The 17,571-nt window shown below is 41.2% G+C and overlaps 2 protein-coding genes across 6 annotated transcripts in view; both read right to left on the reverse strand.

The window, feature by feature from the left end:
* Positions 1–170: 170 nt before the first annotated feature.
* KLHL11 (kelch like family member 11) lies at positions 171–10,142 on the reverse strand. Its single transcript, XM_037808901.1, is given in 4 exon segments — positions 171–4,514; positions 4,516–4,695; positions 4,698–5,661; positions 9,538–10,142. Coding segments are annotated over 4 exon segments (2,127 nt in total). The 5' UTR covers positions 10,083–10,142; the 3' UTR covers positions 171–4,076.
* Positions 10,143–11,422: 1,280 nt separating this feature from the next.
* Positions 11,423–17,571, reverse strand: part of ACLY (ATP citrate lyase) — a 42,448-nt gene continuing 36,299 nt past the window's right edge. For all 5 annotated transcript variants that reach the window (XM_037809136.1, XM_037809134.1, XM_037809135.1 and 2 more), the window contains 6 exons: positions 15,862–16,012; positions 15,535–15,678; positions 13,643–13,756; positions 13,185–13,267; positions 12,803–12,879; positions 11,423–12,416 (listed from right to left, as the gene is read on the reverse strand). In XM_037809136.1, coding sequence (XP_037665064.1) covers positions 12,322–12,416; positions 12,803–12,879; positions 13,185–13,267; positions 13,643–13,756; positions 15,535–15,678; positions 15,862–16,012 — 664 coding nt within the window. In that variant the 3' untranslated portion in view covers positions 11,423–12,321. The remainder of the gene's footprint in view (positions 12,417–12,802; positions 12,880–13,184; positions 13,268–13,642; positions 13,757–15,534; positions 15,679–15,861; positions 16,013–17,571) is intronic.

Below are 17,571 nucleotides of genomic sequence, written 5' to 3' on the forward strand. Positions count from 1 at the left end.
TAATTCTTTTTTTAAATAAATGCAGTGTTTAAACTTGTAAGAGTACTGGAAAGTGTTCAACTTAAGGGAGCCAAGGGTTGGATGAATGAGGGAGTAGGAGGGAAGGAAGAAGGCAAATTATATTCAACAGTGCACAATTAAAAAGGAAAAATCATACATTACAAACCAGCTCTAAAGAAATATGTTTATTTAAAACTGACATTGAAATGAGTAGTGTAAACACAGAACAAGATAGCTTTAGGAACATAAAGCAAGCTATTTACAATATGTTGTATCCCAACTACAACATCTCGTCTGACTTAAAGGGAGACAGCCAAGATTCTGTTTTCAGTACAGAGGGGCCTGGATGCTGCTGCCCCCAAAACTCACTACAGCAACTCAAACTAAGCATTTATTTTACAAATAACTCAATGAGCCCTAGCACTTGGATCAGAAACAGTTAGCAAGCACTACTTTTCACAAGTGCAGGAGGATTCAGTTAACAAGTGCTCTACTGTATGTGCTTCAATGTAAAACATTCATAGTATTGAGCATATAAATAAGACGGAAGCCCTACAAAGGTTATCAACACAGAGCAGTAATTTTTAGGCTATTTAATTAAATTCCTTGAAGCAAAATGACTACTATATTATGTTAGTTATTGTATTACATCACTCAACTATGAGTTGTTTTGTTTCCAAAGACCAGAACATATATTTTAATGTAAACACTATAACACAAAAATGGACTATTCTCAAGAAAGTAATAACTGGAGTGGTGAACTGTGCCAAAATTTTTGAGTTTTTAAAAAAAAAGACTGAATTGTTTTTCAAATATTCTACAGTTAAATAGCAAACTATAAGCACCCTATTTGTCTAGCGTAGGCAGAGAACTTGCTTCACAGTTCTGTATATGTTCAGATACATAAAGTGTGGCCAATATACCCTTTTAATTTACGTTTAATTTGAGGAAAGTATGAAAAAGTCCTTTAGTTATGCTTGATTGGACCACGTAACTAAACAATTAAGCTCACTCTACCTATAGTATTGTGTTGATACTAGAATTATAAAGCAGAGAATGAAGTATTTTAAACATATCACATGCTAAACTATTTAGTTAAGAGATAAACATAAAGGGGAAAAAAAGGTGTACTCTAGAAACTGCCTGATCAGCAGCCTGAATGGTATAAAAAATAAAAGCACACAAATTTTCCATGTATACTCTTCAGCTTCAAACTCCTGTTCTATATTAAAAAGGTCAGTAATTTAAAAAGTTCTTGGTCCCAGAATTACTATACAAAACCAGGTGATCAAAACAAAATTGATGTCAATGAATTTTAAGATTAGTCAAAAAATTACTTTTTAATTGGCACAGCAAAAGCAAAGATGAATATCAAGATACACAAGCCTAATCATGCAAACAACTGCAAGGGAGATGTATTAAACATGAAGCTCAGGACTGACATTCTCAATATATACCATGGGTTGTTTTCTTTTTAACCATGGTGATTAAAGGATACCCATTCTAAGATATAAGAGGCCTCACTCCAAGTTATTGGTGTAATCAATTCCTCTCTCTTCCTTCCACAAAACAAAAACAAAAGCAGTAAAACAAAACAAAAAGGTTTGCTTGAATGTACATTAAGCTCTCTTTTTAAAGCCATGGTTTTACTGCCCAAATTACCAAACACAATCTTTCAAGTTTTCAACAGAAAGGAAATTGCTTTCCCCAAATGCCATTTTAGGTCTTGGTCATCATAATTAGAACCTTTCCAAATAATGTAGGAAGCTTAGAGCTTAGAATTTCAGAATGTCAGCCTTGAACAGATTTAAGCAAATCTGGTTTCTTTCCTCATCACCAAGTTAGTTAAGATATTTCAGAAACACCAGTTATTGATGTGAAATCACACATGTGAATTCAAATATGAAAATTAGAAATTCAGTAGTCAGGAAAACCTGCACACATTATCATGCAATGAAGGACTTACCCCTTCTTTTCAGTCATGGCCTAGGCTGCCTGCTGAGTTAAAAAACAAGTTTCAATTAAGTTTTCAAAACCAGATTATACCCAAATCCTCTGAGTTATAATTTCTGCCACATCATGTGAAAAACAGACAACCCTACAAATAACCTGGTAATGACTGTCTCAGAAGACAACTCTGAGACAAAAAAAAACTTGCTTACTTCTTAACCTTGAGAGAAACTGGCCTCCTAGTGAGGTAACTAAATAATTTCAACATGACTAGGAAAAGCAAGTTTGCTATTCGAGTCTATCAGAAAGAAGTAAGAACTTCCTTCATTCAATGAACTTTTCTGTCTTATTTGTATAGATACCTCACAACTAAAAAAGCTGAATTAGCACTTGTCAGAATCCAAATGGCTTTTATTTAAATAACCACAAGTAAATGAAAAGAAAGAAAACAAGGTGAGGTGGGTTAGGATAACAAACCCTCACATAGGAATTGACTTGCAGCTCCCCACCCCTCTTCCAGTTTAAAGTGAATGGTTTTAAAGCAAATTTCTAAAATATTTATTGAAAAATCTTTTTCTAGGCAGGGATAATATAGAAATTTCAGAAGAGTTATTAGTATAGGGTCCAAGGGCTCAAAAATTAAGTCTTGTGGTAAAGGAAGAGCCAAAATTTCCCGTTGTGCTTTTTCCTGTGGATGTCTGATTACGCAACTAACAAGAAGGTTGGCTTTAACTATAATGGACTAGAAAAAAAAAATCACTGCACGTGGAATTCAGCTTCTATAATGTTATGCCAGAATGTCTAAGAGGGTAAAGATATTCCGTAAGAAACAAGAACCACACTGGACTCACACTGCAAAGCATAAGAGCAGGGCCTCTTCCCGCTCATTAAAAAGCCATTATGTTAACTGGAAAAGAGCCAACCTGGGTGCTGATTTGTATAAAACTTGGGAATGCGTAAGCGAATCAGAAGAATGCTGATAACTACAGTGATAAATTTTAAGAGCCAAAACTACGCACCTTTATGAACCTAAATTTGGTATTCTGGGTTCAGGCAAAGTTCCAATAAAAGTCTAGGGCAACTGAATAAAATATTATAACAATCAGGGACAAGGTATAATGAGGCTTCTCTTTAGTAGCAACATTTCTCTAAAATGTTACCTCCTTCTCATTTCTAAAAAGAAAGTTTCTTTTAGAAAGGAATGATGAGTCTATCCATTACGCATCAGGGCAAAAATTAAAGTTGAAGGCCTTGAGTGTTGATTGTCATAGGCATTATTTACACTCATTGACTTCTCCTCAAATATACCTGCAACTTCTGAAAAAAAGTGTTTTAAAATTTTTAAATATCTTTCTCAGTTTACACTTCTTTCTTCTTAGAGAAACAAATGTCACATACATAACCTCCCATTTTCAATCAATCAGCTAAAAAAAAAGATCAATACTTTTGCCAACTACCATCAACTGAGAATGATGGCTTGAAGTCTATAATGCAGCTGGTAAAAAAATGAAAAATATCCCCCAGATGCGTGAGCCAATCACAAATTTCTCATCAGTTATCTCTTCTAGAAATAAACCCAATTGCATTTCTAGATAAAAACATACAACAAAATATCAATGCAAACATTCTGAAATAATCTTGCCGAAAAACTGTGCTTTTTCTTTCACATTTCAGTCTCACTATTGCACACTGCTCCTAAAGAAGCACGCTCGTTGCATAAATTCTGATCTTGTCAAATCAAACATTCAGGAAAAAATGAAAAAGAATATCCAAGTAAATGTGCAAATAAAACTGGTGTTTAAAGCAGGTTCAAAACATATGTCCCTAAGACAAAGGAGCTATAACTTGTTGGCGGAAAAACAGCCAAGTACTACACCTGATTTTTCCACTTGTCTTTAATAAGATCTTAAATTTAGCTAGCACATTCACACAAAGACAGATAAAGACTGCAAGCTAACAACAATTACCATGAACTGAACTGAGTTTCCCATTCTTCAGTTTTTTACTATATTTCCTCTATATGGGATAATAATCAGTTCAGGTAGAAAATAAGTTATCAACATACTTTTTCCAGTAACAGTCTGGATATCTTAGCTTCAAGAAACAGGTATAACTGTTTGGAGAACCTAGCATTCAATCTGAGAGCTTGGCACTCGCCGCATGTTTAGGGCATGCCGATGTATTTCTTGCATCTGTCTGATCCGGTCCTTCTGCCACATTAAGTTTTGAGGCATAGGATATCTCTGTGAGCCGTGCAAGTACCGGTATGGGATTCGCACATGGCAAGCAGTGGCTCTACAACGAGGTTGTGGCATGGGAGGAAGGAGCATCCACCTCTTCCTCTCAGCACAGTACCGGTAGGCTTCTTTACGATACTGCTTGTCAATATCATCACTGTTTTTCCAACCTCCAATAATGAAAACATCATCTTTGTAATAGCAAATGGCTGCTCCTTCAATGCTGAGAACTTCCGGAGGCAAGCTTTCAAGGATCTCATCAGAAACTTGGTTGGCAATTTTTCTTACTGCCTCTTCATTTTCTAAGGAGTAACTCTTGGGGCAGCAAGGACGCTGTCTGATAGAAGTTAGAATGGACTACAGACATCTGGAAAAAGCAGTAATTGTCAATAAGTGGCAAAGATACTACATCCTGCCACTGTCGAGTCTCTGTATCATAACAAGTAATTACAGCCTTTAATCCATCTTCAGTGTCACGGTCCACAGGAGTGCGGGCTAGCAATGTACACCAAACCGGTCTTCAATGGCTAGCGCTTTGACATCTCGAAGTATCTTTGGTGCCGATTCCAGGTTGTGCCATTTATCAAGCTCAGGATTATAAACAGTCACATCTTTAAAGCCAGGACTAAAGTTGCCATGTCCTCCAATACTGTAGAGTTTCCCTTTGACTTCTGTTAGCCCAAAAGAATGCTTTCTTGTCATCAGACTACAAACATGTTCCCACGTATTCAAATTTGGGTTATACCTTTCTACAGTTTTAGCAAACCCTGGTTCCATTGATCCAGCAACATACACATAGGATTCTGTTACTGCAACCGCATGTCCATCAAGATGGTTATGAATGTGGGGCAGGTTTACCCATCTGTCCTCATCAACAAAATATCCCACGCATTCACTTAAATAGTCCCCTCCCTCTGACACGCCTCCAATAACCATGATCACATCCATATTTTGCCCATAGCGAGGTAATAATGAGACATGAGAAGCGGGATGTTGGAATGTGCCAGACTGTATGTTCTCAGCTCTCAAAGCATGCCTCTCCACCGCATCGGCCACCAACTTGACACAAACTTCGTTATTGGCCACCAGCCTCTCTGGTTTGACATGCCGAGTAAGGTAAGTAGGTTTCATCTGCGACAACCTGAGCAATTTAAAAAGTTCTTCAAAGTATCTCTCTCTTTCTTCAGCATTTCTCTGAACCCACTTCAAAACCGTTTCAAAGAGAACCTCTTCAGAATCAACCGTAATTTCCAAGTCTGAAAGCCAGTCTCGAATAAGATGGAAAGGTAAAGTATAAAATTCTTCATCCTGAATTACTTTGTGGAAATTTCTCCGTATCATATCTGCAGCTTTCAGAGCAAGTTGGCTCAGGGTATACATGTGAGCTAAGCTATGAATGGCCACACAATTAGAGAGATGAAGTTTTTTCTTGAGAAATTCTCCACAAAATTCCTTTAAACGAATTAATAGGAATCTAAAATTTAAAAAAGAGAAAGGATTAATTTTCAAATGTGCCTATTTTACGTGGCTGCATTTTGAGAGCATTTGAACTGCGCAAATTGAAATGTAAAGATTAATTTCACCTTATGCACATTTAATAAAGTAAATCTCCCCAAATTAAAAAGTACAGTGCTGAAAAAGTATGTTTATGAGCACATATTATACATAACATATATATTTAAATAGAAAATAGTTTTTCTTTATTATGCTAGGTTTTCTGGAACATATCCTCTAATAAAGTACAACTGTCCCATACTTGATTTTCACTTTAATTTGCCCTTGGCAAATCCCAACCCAACCTTGCTTCTGCCATCCTGTCCTACTTTTTTGCCAGTCACCAGCCTCTTCTTAAATGAGTCAGGGACTCAGTGAAGATACTTTATTAAGCATTGACTATATGGTATAAAAAGCCAAATAGGACTTGTAAATCCCTGATATCTGTATGGTCAGATATAGAAGGAACAGCAGACCAGGCCTGTGTCAGAAATTTTAAACTCCTTTTCAACTTAACTTTTTCCTTGGGTGGCTGGCAAGGGTGGGGTGGTCAGGGGCTTTGGCCTTAAGCTGGGTTCTCATTAGAGCAGGGATGGCAAAGGCAAACTCAAACATCTGAAGAAACCAGGAAACAAAACAAAAAACAGATGTGTCCAACAAAACAGATTAAAATACAAAAGAAAGTGGTTTGGCACGAGCTGACTAGTGGTGGTATGCCCGCCTGCCTAAATTCACATAAAGTTAAAAACAAACAAAAAGAAAACACAATAGTTTCAGTTAAATCCATAAATCTGGCAGCATTCAGCACAGTGAGTGGCCAACTTAGACCACTGCTTTAAGAAGGGTAAGTACCCCGGACCGAGATGCTCCAACAATGAAAGGCAACTTCATCAGACCAGGTCCCTCTTAATTTGGTAACCATTTGTTACCATTATTATGTTTAACAAATATCTGACTATGATATAAAGATGAACAAGACAGGTTCCCTTCACCCTCTTCAGGGAACATACCATCTCAGAGATAAACACACAGTGGAGCGGTAAGGGCTCTATGGGCTCCCAAACATGTCTGAATGTCAAAATCATCTAGGCAGCTGATCTGATTAGATACACCAACTCTGAGCCTCCACCTGGAGCTCCTGTTTTGGCTAGGCACTCCAGGTAATTCTGAGGTAACAGCCTCCCCTGGGTGTTTGGAAACTGCTCTATGAAAACAACAGCTTTGATACGAGGCTATGTAGTAGGCACTGGGCTGGGGACTTTCTATTATTTCTAATCCTTACCTTATTTTTGCCTTGGTGCGATCACCCACAGAGTCTATGGGGAAGGGGAAGGGGAGATGGTGGGCTCAGAGCAGAGGGGAAGAGGAAATGTGATGGCTGTAGGGCACCCAGAACAAGGCCTGACACAGACAGCTGCTCAGCAGCTGACAAATGGAGAGAACTTATGGTTTTCAGTAATTCGCCTAGGGTGTTCTCTCCTCACCTGCAACTCCACCTTAAAGCAGGGCAAATCTAAAAAACACAAGATCACATTACAGAAACAAACACAGCTTGACCATTCTCTATCCTTTTTATTCAACAAGCCTCCCTCTCTCAGATATACATCTATCCCACACCCTAACGGATGACCCTGCCTCAAGCTTTGAGAAAAGGGAAGCAATCATCTCACCACCCAAATCGACCTGCATCCGTACCCTATATGCTGCCTTCTCAGTCCAATCTTTCCTATCTCCCCATATTGTTTTCAAGGACTTTGCTCCTTCAGTTATTCTCCCCGCTCCTCTTCCACTAAATCATTTCTATCAGCACACACATATTGCTCTAGCAGCTCCCTATCTTAGAGAGGGAAAAAAAAGCCCTACCTTCCTTGATCTCTCCCCCAAACATTTCCACCCGTGTCCCATGATCCTAATTCTTTTATAGCAAGACTTAACTTAGATGGCCTTTGTCAAGGCCATCAAAGACCTGTATACTGCCACATCCAACAATCACTTAGGGCTTGGCAAAACCGACACAATTGGCTACTCCCTCCTTGACACCCTTCCTTTCTAGGCTTCCATGAGATCAGTCTCCGCTGCTGGATCCTCTTCTACTGGATGACATTTAGGAGAACGCCAGGGCCCAGCCCTGCCCGACCCCCCCCCCTCACCTCTTCTCTATCTACACTTGTTTCCTAAATAAGTATATCCAATCCTATGGCTTTAATTACCATCTATATGCTAATTCCCCCTCAATCAGTATCTCTAGCTCCCAATGCTCTTATATCCAACTGCCTACTACGAAATCTCCTTGACCAAAACCATACTCCTGATCTTCCCCCCAAACCTCCTGCTTTCCCACAGTCTTCCACATCTTACTAAATAACAACTCCATCTTCCCAATTGCTTGGTCAAAAACTAGTCTTATACCCCCACATCAAATCCATCAGCAAATTCATCTCCTCTACCTTAAAAATAGGAATTGGAGCATTTCTTATCACTTTACTTCCTCCTCAATCCAAACCACCACAACTCCTCTCTCACCTGGATTACTGCAATAGCTCCTAAAATAGTCTCCCTGTTTCTGCCCTTACCATCTCCATCCCTTTTGCCTCTTCTTTCTTTAACCCAGCAGAATTCTTCAAATCAGATCACATCATTCTTTCACTCAAAATCTTCCCATCTCATTCATAGTAAAAGTTCAAGTCCTTACACAGGCCTGCAAGGCCCTAAGGGATTGGGATCCATCCCTAAGACTACCCTGAAGCCTCTCCTACTTCTCTCACCCTCCATCCCTTTGCTCCAACCACAACATCCCCTGCTGTCCTCCAATATCCAGACACACTCCCATCCCAGGGGGGCGGGGCTTTTGCACCCATCCTCTTATCTGAAACTCCTTTGCAAAATGTTATTTTCTCCAAGAGGTATTTCCGATTTAAAAACCAATTCCTCTCCACTCAGCCCTTTCTATATGCTCCCCACCATGCTTTATTTTTCATCATAGCTATAATAATCATCTAGCTTACTATATATTTTATCTATTGTTTATATAATGTAAGTGCTAAGGAAAGGGACTTTGTTCTGTTCACTGCTAAATCTCCAGCACCTCAGAAACCAATGTCTGACCTGATGCATTGTAGCAAACCTGTAAGGTAACACTGCCAAAACAGACTCCTCCCCGCTTCTGTAAATGGCATTCAAGAGCCTCCTAAGCAGTCTCCCAGCATCCATTCCTGCCCCCCACAATCCACACAGAATAATCTTTAAAAAACATTTAAATCAGGTTTCTTTACCCAGCTTCCCATCACAGTCACAGTAAAAGCTTAAATCCTTATCTCAGCGCATTTCACACCATTCTCTCCTTTATCCACTAGGGCCTGCCTCACAGGCCTTTTCTTGTTTTTAGTTCCTCTTCAAGCCAAACCAGAATGTTCTTCTCCCACCTTTGTCTTGCCAGTTCTTTCTTGCCATTTTAGAGGTCGGCTTAAATGTTACCTCCTCAAAGAGGTCTTCCCTCTACTCTTTTTTAATGTCAGCAAAGCACTTAATTACATATTGACTTTCTTCTTCTCTGCCTTTGTCTTTCCACCTAGAATCTGTGCTCCCTATGAGCAGGGCGCTCTTGCCTTGACGGTTGCATCCTTATTGTCCAGCTCGACGGCTGACCCATAGAAGGAGCTCAATGCGTATTAAATGAACATTTACTCGGAGCGTACTAAATTCTCATCCCTAAGCATTGCCGTCCCCGCCTTCTCCAGCCCCCTCCCGGTTCTCCCAAGGGTCCCCTCCCTAGATGGGGGCACAATCCGCTCCGACCGCGAGCACTTCACCTCTCCTCTCCGCGCCGGGCCCTCCGAGTCCAGCCTCCCTCGCCTACCTGTCGGCTAGCTCCAGCACCTCGTGCACACTGCCTGTGCTGACACGAATCCGCCCCGTGTACATGTACTCGATAACGGCTTCTACCGTGTCGGGTTCGGGCCCCGGCTCCGAGCTCCACTTGCGCATCTCTACGCGGCCCGAGCGGGACTCGGAAAACTGGCCAGAGAGCAGGGGCGTGAAGTACTCGGTGGCGGCGGCCAGCACCGAGCGGTGGGCCCGGAACTCACGGCCTCCGGCACCACCGAAACACAAGGTAATGTCGCAGAAGAGGCCCTGTCGCCGCTGCTCGTTCTGCCGCCAGGACAGCTCCGAGCAGTGAGAGCTGCACTCGAAATCCTCGGCCTCTGGGCCCGGATCTCCCCCACTCGCATCCATTGAAGATATCCCGGGCCCAGGCCCGAAGTCTACGGTGCCGCTGCCTCTGACTTCGGCTGCCAGGCCCGCCGAGCCGGCGGCAGCCGTCTCCATGCTCTCCATCTCCAGCACCTGAAGCGATGCAGCCGCAGCCGCGGCCGCCGCAGCTGCCACTGCCGCCGCCGCCATCTTGACGCTGCCGCGCCCGGAACCCCGCAGTCTCGGAACGACCCGGCCGTTCTAGTGCGACAACAGAGGGATTCTGGGATTAAATAGTGGGCGCGGGGCGGAGCCCGGAGCCGCTAGCCTGTGTCCGCGCATGCGCCCCCTCGCCAGCCCCTAAATTCGAGCCACATTTAGGGACACGATCTTATCCTCAACGTTAGGATGACTTTTCCCGACTCCCAAAAATTTCAGCAAGTCTTCCACCCAGATCTCGGTGGAAGGATTGATTTCTCTCTCCCTTAGAAAGTAGCGTGCTCTTCGTAGTCATTTTGCAAAATAAAAGCCACTTTAGACCATCACTCATTTACATCTTGGTTGTTATATTGATTTAAGATGATTTAAAGTTGCTCAGGAATAAAAAGAAAAAACAATAACAAAAAACAACGTAAGAACAAGCCCCAGCTTAGTAGATGAGGTGAACAAGTTACTTAATACCTCTTAACTAACTTATCGTCTAAAAGTGGGGATGCTATCTCCCTGCCAGACCATTGTGAGGATTAAATGAGATGACGCTTGTGGTGTTTTCCGCAGTGCTTTGTCTAGAGTTGCTAGGTACTTACTTGTTAAAAAGATGACTAAAAACCACTTAAGGGTTTTAAACAAGGGAGTAGCTCAATTAGATGTGTTCTTAAAAATATGGCTGTGTAGAGAACGAACTGTAAGGGGACAAAACTGGAAATAGGGACACCAGTAACAAGACCAGATATGGATAGATCAAAGCAAGAGTTAAAGGGTAAATCAACCAGGTATCTTGGCAACCAGACAGAGAAACCGAAGAAAGGAAGACTCCTAACCTAAGCTTCTGGCTTGACTATCTGGATAGAGCTTTGGTTCCTATTCAAGGAGAGAGAGAGGTGCAGGTTTAGAGAAGAAGATAGTTTTTGTTTCTTGAAAATAGTGTTTCGATAATTTCTTCTTCATCTTTTTTTCCTTTTTTGAGGAGACAGGATGAGCATTTTTAAACTACATATAGTAACTATTAGAAAGTACAGTTCAATCCAGTGTATGGGCAGATGAGCAATAAAAGACAAAAAATATACATAAGTAATAGGGGGGATAAGGGGTATGTGATGTTTTGGGTGTTCTTTTTTATTTTTTTTATTTTGGATTAATGAAAAGGTTCTAAAATTGTGGCGAAGAATGCATAACTATATGATGATATTGTGAGCTTGATTGTGTACTTTGGATAGATTATATGGTGTGTGAATGTATCTCAATAAAATAGCATTAAAAGATAAAAAAGTACAGTTCAAGGAAGTACAGATGGAAGAGTCTGGGTGACCTGAGACACCGTTATGCCTTCATTGTTACTATACAGTTTATTTAAACCAAACTATGATAATACAGAGAGGAGACTGAAGTGGCAGCTGTCCAGAATCTTTGTGGATTAGATGCAAACTGGCTGGAGAAGAGCCCTTGGACCCCATCCTTCAGTAACACACAAGTCAGCTGAATAAATACAGAGAACATAAGACAGAAGACATTTCACAGCTTTTTGCTTTGCATTTCCATTTTAAACATGTACGTCACAACTTTACATTTTAAATTACTACTCCACATATTTTGTGATGCTGGCTGAGGATGCAATGGTCCCATCCCCCTGACATAAGCAGATTTTAGGCTGCAACACGGAACACTTTTTAGCGGGATACCAAACACACCCTTAACACGTAACATACAAAAAACATCCTAAAAAAATCAGATTAATACAATGTTCTTCATGGTAAATGAGGAGAAAGAAAGGGAAGTGGAAAAACAAGATATTAAGAGTACTTTAAATGTATGGTATATTTTGAGGTCTTTCTCTTTCTCCAAGGGAATTTTTTTTTTTTTTTTTTTTTTTAAACAAATGGGAAAACTGAAGCAACATCATAATGACCTACAACAAGGAAAAACACTATTCTGACAGTGCTTAGATGCTTTCATATAATAAATACAGCAGGTAGCAGAGCAAATGTCACAAGTATTGGCTTGGTTTCTATTTCTATGCTTATATAAAAAAAAATATTAAGCTTCTTTGTGTGGACTAACAGAGTTAGCCTGAGGGTGCTGCTCTTCCTGCCTGTACACCAGAGGCTGTTTCCATTCCAGGCCCATCCTAGTGCAGGCTCTAGCGCAGCTGTCTGCAAGCTATTTCCCAGAGGGAGGGGATGGAGGGGGGAGTTTTTGTCTTCACTTCACTGCAGTTGAGTTTCTGGTTCAGTTACATGCTCATGTGTTCCGGAAGAACATATGAAATATCATCCCATGGATGACGATACAGCCCCTGCTTCAGCCTCTTCTGATCAAGATAGTGTCCTGAAAAGGAGCAAACATCATCTTTTTACTGAAGGTCGGAAGGTTTACTGAAGAAAAAGGATAAGGAAGAGAAGTCCTTATAATACACTAGGTACAAAGAAACGGGAACGTAAATCCAGATCCATTCAGATCCATAGGTAGATCAGCCATCCTCGGTAAAGAGGGAACTGTTGTATTTAATTTTATTTTCCTGGCCTATCAAAAGCCATTTCTAAGAACAAAGATAAAGATAAAGGGGGAAGTTAAAGTAAAAAATGAAGATTAGAAACAATGATTAAGAAAATACAATATTTCTTTTGTAGAAGAAACTCACTACATGGGTTAACTGATGTAGCTGAACTGTGAGGTTAGGAAAAAAACCCTTAAAACGACAACAACGAACTCACCAATGAAGCCCATACTCCTTCCCAGCACAAAGATGCCATTGAGGGCTCCAATGTCAATATACTCATCAGCTTCTTCCCTGCAACACACAGTCAGCTTGTATTTTTAAAGTGGCTCACATGACTGCCCTCCTCCCGAGGCAGCACCGCTTTGGCCCAGGAATGAGAAGCTTTCCCTGGTTTCAAAGGAGAAACCAGGAGTACAATGGGTGATAGGATTAGAGGCAATTTTTGGTTTCTTCTTTATACCTCTCCAAAGTTTTCTAAATCCTTTACAATGAACATACATAACACACATTATTTTCAGAGTTGGGAAGAAACAACAACAATATCAACAAAAAAAAATCAATAAATATTATGAAGAAGAAAATGCTGCAAGGCTCACCGAGTGAAGGACCCACAGTTTCTAAGCATGTCTACAAATGCAACTCCGATCAAACCATCTACATTCAGGATAAGATTTGGTTTCTGGGAAGGCAAAAAATTCAAAGCATTTATCATGATCTCACTTTTTGTGTTGTTGCTGCAATTTTCTTCTAATGCTACTACTATTACCAGAGATTTTGACCACCATTTAAAAACCTCCCACCAAAGCATTGGTTAAGAGAGACTGTGCTCTCCCTGTGTTCTGAATTCCCAGAAAGGGACACCATGGTTAGTTGACTCTCAGTACACATCAGTTGAATTTAGCTATAGAACAGAAATAAAATCTTCCAGAAAATCAGGTTTGATTCTGACCACACAATCAATCAAAATACAACCTGGTTCCCATTCCCCCCAAGAAATTTACCCAAAAATATAATTAGGGAAGTTCTGCCTTGTTATTTATTTATTTTTAATTACCTTTGAGGTGGTAATCTTCTCTACTTGCAGTGCATAATCGAGCAGAGGTGTGGCAGGGAAATGCTGTTTGACATAATCTTTGAGGATTTGCACTCGCATGTCTGGATTGTTTATCTGGAAACAGACCCAAAGTTACAGAAGGACCCATTCAGAACACAGCTGTTAAGGGACATGTTTGTACTTGTGTCACAGGTGGACAGAATGTATGGATCATCTACAGGAGACGTTTCAGGGAACCAGACCTGATCCACCTGGATGAGTCCATGCAGCATGTATTATGACACTGCTGTGGAGTTTAAGGTTTTTGAAGTCCTCTTACATCTCATTTGGGCCTCAAAACAACCTTTCTAGGTTCTCTCTTCTATGTTAAGATAAGGAATGGGGACTTAGAGATGCTGAGTGACTAAGTCATAGTCATAGGATGTTAAGCAGCTTTGGGTTGGGACTTGCTCACCCTCCAACCAGAAGTTTTCAGTTCTAGCCACTAGTCCAAGCTGCCCACCAGCTCTGGAGCCTAGTCAAGCTGGTACCCAGTTCTACACTAAGCAAGCTTATGTTGGGAATGAGGAGGAAAAGTACTCCTGAAATTTTAGGAAAAATTCTAGGAAAACTCAGGACCTGAAAGGAATGAAGATTATCTGTTAAAAGACCCATGCTAAGCGATAATCCACCAGCAGGGGAGTGGGACAATTTATGCATATCCAAATCCCAACATCTCCTCCCTCAGAAAACAGGCACACTAGGTCAGTATGGACCCAAGAAAGGAACGAACTCAAAAGACGGCAGTGCAGGTACAGTGTTTTCTTGGAAATCTGGTCCCTTAGAACTAACTAGCTTCCCTGGCTCTGATCTAGTTCTTGCTCCCCAAGTAACCTCTGGATGTCTAACCTGAGCTGGCCTGGGCAGGGGTGTCCAGAATCACATGCCATGGGGAAAGGACACCCCTCATCTTGCCCACTCAGGCAGAACTTCTTGTGGTACTATGAGTCACACTCATCACCCTGACCAGTGGGGTGCCTGACCAAACAAGGTTTCTGAAGCTACAAAGCCAAGGACCTGGAGCTAAAGTGCCTACTAAGGAGCCACCCTATAAGGCCCTGAGCAGCTGCCAGCAACCTCTTCAATTTCACTTCTTTTTCTAAACCCAACACACTACCAGGACACACAGAGGACTAACTGCCCTGTAAGAGACTGTACTAAATATTTAAAATATTTAATGTCCTTCCCCACTGGTATCTCCCAATCAGGCCTGATATTATCATACTTCCCGCCCAAATGATGCCAGGTGTAACCGTGCGATTTGCTTTGGCCAATGAAATGTGAACAGAAATGAACTGGGCAACTTCCAAGCAGAAATTCAAGAACCTTGGCATGGTTCGGTCATTGTTTTTTTCCTTCAGACATGAAACCAACATCCCAGATTAAGGCCACTCCTTCAGCATGGGTCCCAGAATAAAAACGATATAGAACAGAGCTACACTAACATCCACAGTGGATGCAGCGTGTATAAGAAATAAATCTTTGCTGTTGTCAGCACCTGAGATCTTCGGAGTTGTTTCTTTCTGCAGCATTATCTAGCCTAAGCCGTCCAATATATTCCCTTAACTCTCACATTAGTCCTGTCTCCCATTAGGTTCATTCTGGAAGCTAAACTTACCAAGTTTCCAGCTCATCATATAGTTACCTGCACTTGAACAAGATGAAAAGTGTTTATGAGCAATCTATATTATAACGTGGAAAAAACAGCTGCCTATATATGGCATCTGTCAACAGGTTCAAAGCTTTGTATGTTGAGTGGGTTGAGAGCTTGGGTGTTCCCAAACTAAACTGATGCTCTCTCATCGCCATCCACCCGTCTTCCAGGGCCTACCCCGAAGGACACAACAACTCACCGATTTCACTCGGTGGCCAATGCCCATGATAAGTTTTCCTTCTTTCTTCATCTTGTTCACAAACTCCATAGGGATAATGCCACTGTCAAAGGCTTTACTGAACATCCTGGCTGCTGCATCCAAGGCACCCCCAAATCGATCCCCCTGTAGGAGAAAACAGTCCCAGATGGCCCTCAGTTTTGTAGGCACACCAATCTGGTATGTCCCGAACAGCCCCTGTCAAAGGGTCTTACACTCAGGGACTCCCTGTAGGACCCTGCTGCAGCCAAGATGCATGATGCCAAAGCCTGTTTCCCACTGTTCCCCTCCCAGGATGACAGTACTCACTATGGTGAGCAGCCCTGAGGTGAGGCTGGAGACCAGGTCCTTTCCAGCCCGGGCACAGATGATGGTGTTGTGAGCCCCAGAGACAGCAGGCCCATGATCAGCTGTGACCATCAGGCACATCTCGATGAACTGGCAGGAATACTTGGGCAACCTAGAGGAGGGTGAGTGAAGGGGCACGGAAAAGAAAAATTGAAAGAAAGGCAAGCTGCTTAATGGGAGGCATGCTGACAAGGCCGTGGCCCTTCTTTTCCCCTTCTCTCTGAATAAGTCACTCACATTCAAGAAGGGTGGCATCCTCCCAGTCCAAGTCTACCTCAATTATCAAAAACAACAGGGCAAAACTTTCTGATTCTCAGCTGCTGCAGACTTGGCTGCTATCAAATACTGCTTTTAAAAATAGGGCTACACTGGACCCAGCATCTTGGGATTGAGAAAATCTTCTTGTCCAAAAGGGGGAAGCGAAATGAAACAACATAAAGTTTCAGTGGCTCAGAGATCTCAAATGGAGTCGAGAGGTCACTCTGGAGGGCATTCTTATGCGCTATATAGATATCACTTTTTAGGTTTTAGTGTATTGGAATAGCTAGAAGGAAATACCTGAAACTGTCCAACTGCAACCCAGTAGCCTTGATTCTTGAAGACAACTGCACAACTATGTAACTTACATGGTGTGACAGTGCGATTGTGAAAACCTTGTGGCTCACACTCCCTTTATCCAGGGTATGGATGGATGAGTAGAAAAATGGGGACAAAAACTAAATGAAAAATAGGGTGGCGGGGATGAAGTGATTTGGGTATTCTTTTTTACTTTTATTTTTTATTCTTATTTTTACTCTTTTTGGTATAAGGAAAATATTCAAAAATTGATTGGGGTGATTGATGAATATACAACTATAGGATGAAACTCTGAACAGGTATACCATGAATGACTGTATAGTATGTGAATATATCTCAATAAAACTGAATTAAAAAAAAAAAGGGTACAAATCAGCAAATAAATTAATCAATATCTCCCCTCTGTGGGATGTGATTCCCAGTGGAGTGAATCTCCTTGGCAACATGACTCCCAGGAATGAGCCTGGCCCTGGCATCGAGGGATTGAAAATACCTTCTTGACCAAAAAGGGGAAAAAAAAGGTAACAAAATAAGGTTACAGTGGCTAGGATATTTCAAATAGAGTCAAGAGACTATCCTGGAGGTTTCTTTTATGCAAGCTCCAGTTAGATATTCCAAATGGCCACAGTATGCCATGCCCCATCAAACAGTAGTCCTGAAATACCTAGGTCCCTACCTGAGAGTCTATAAAAGTTTCATTCACAAAGTTTATCTCTTGGAAACTTAAATCCACCAGAGTGTTCCTATGCCAGACAAGTCCTAAAACCCAGAAGCAACAGCCTATTTAAAAACAACAAGCAGATGCAGCTACCTTCCCCATAATGTTGACACCCCTTTTCAATATTAAGAAAGTTAGGGTGGTCTTTGCCTAGACAAAACCCCTGAAAATTGAAAAAATGATTAAACAAGAGGAAGGGTTAGCGACAAACAAGATAGGATTTAACAAGGAATTACGAATACTCAATCTATATAAATATATATATATTTTTAGATGCTAAGGTATTAGAATAGCTAGAAGGAAATAACAAAAAGGTGGAACTATAACCCATAACATTCTTTGACATTTGCTCTACAGCTACTCATGTTAAAGTTTAC

The sequence above is a fragment of the Choloepus didactylus genome, chromosome 18, assembly GCF_015220235.1.
Source record: "Choloepus didactylus isolate mChoDid1 chromosome 18, mChoDid1.pri, whole genome shotgun sequence".
NCBI lineage: Eukaryota > Metazoa > Chordata > Mammalia > Pilosa > Megalonychidae > Choloepus > Choloepus didactylus.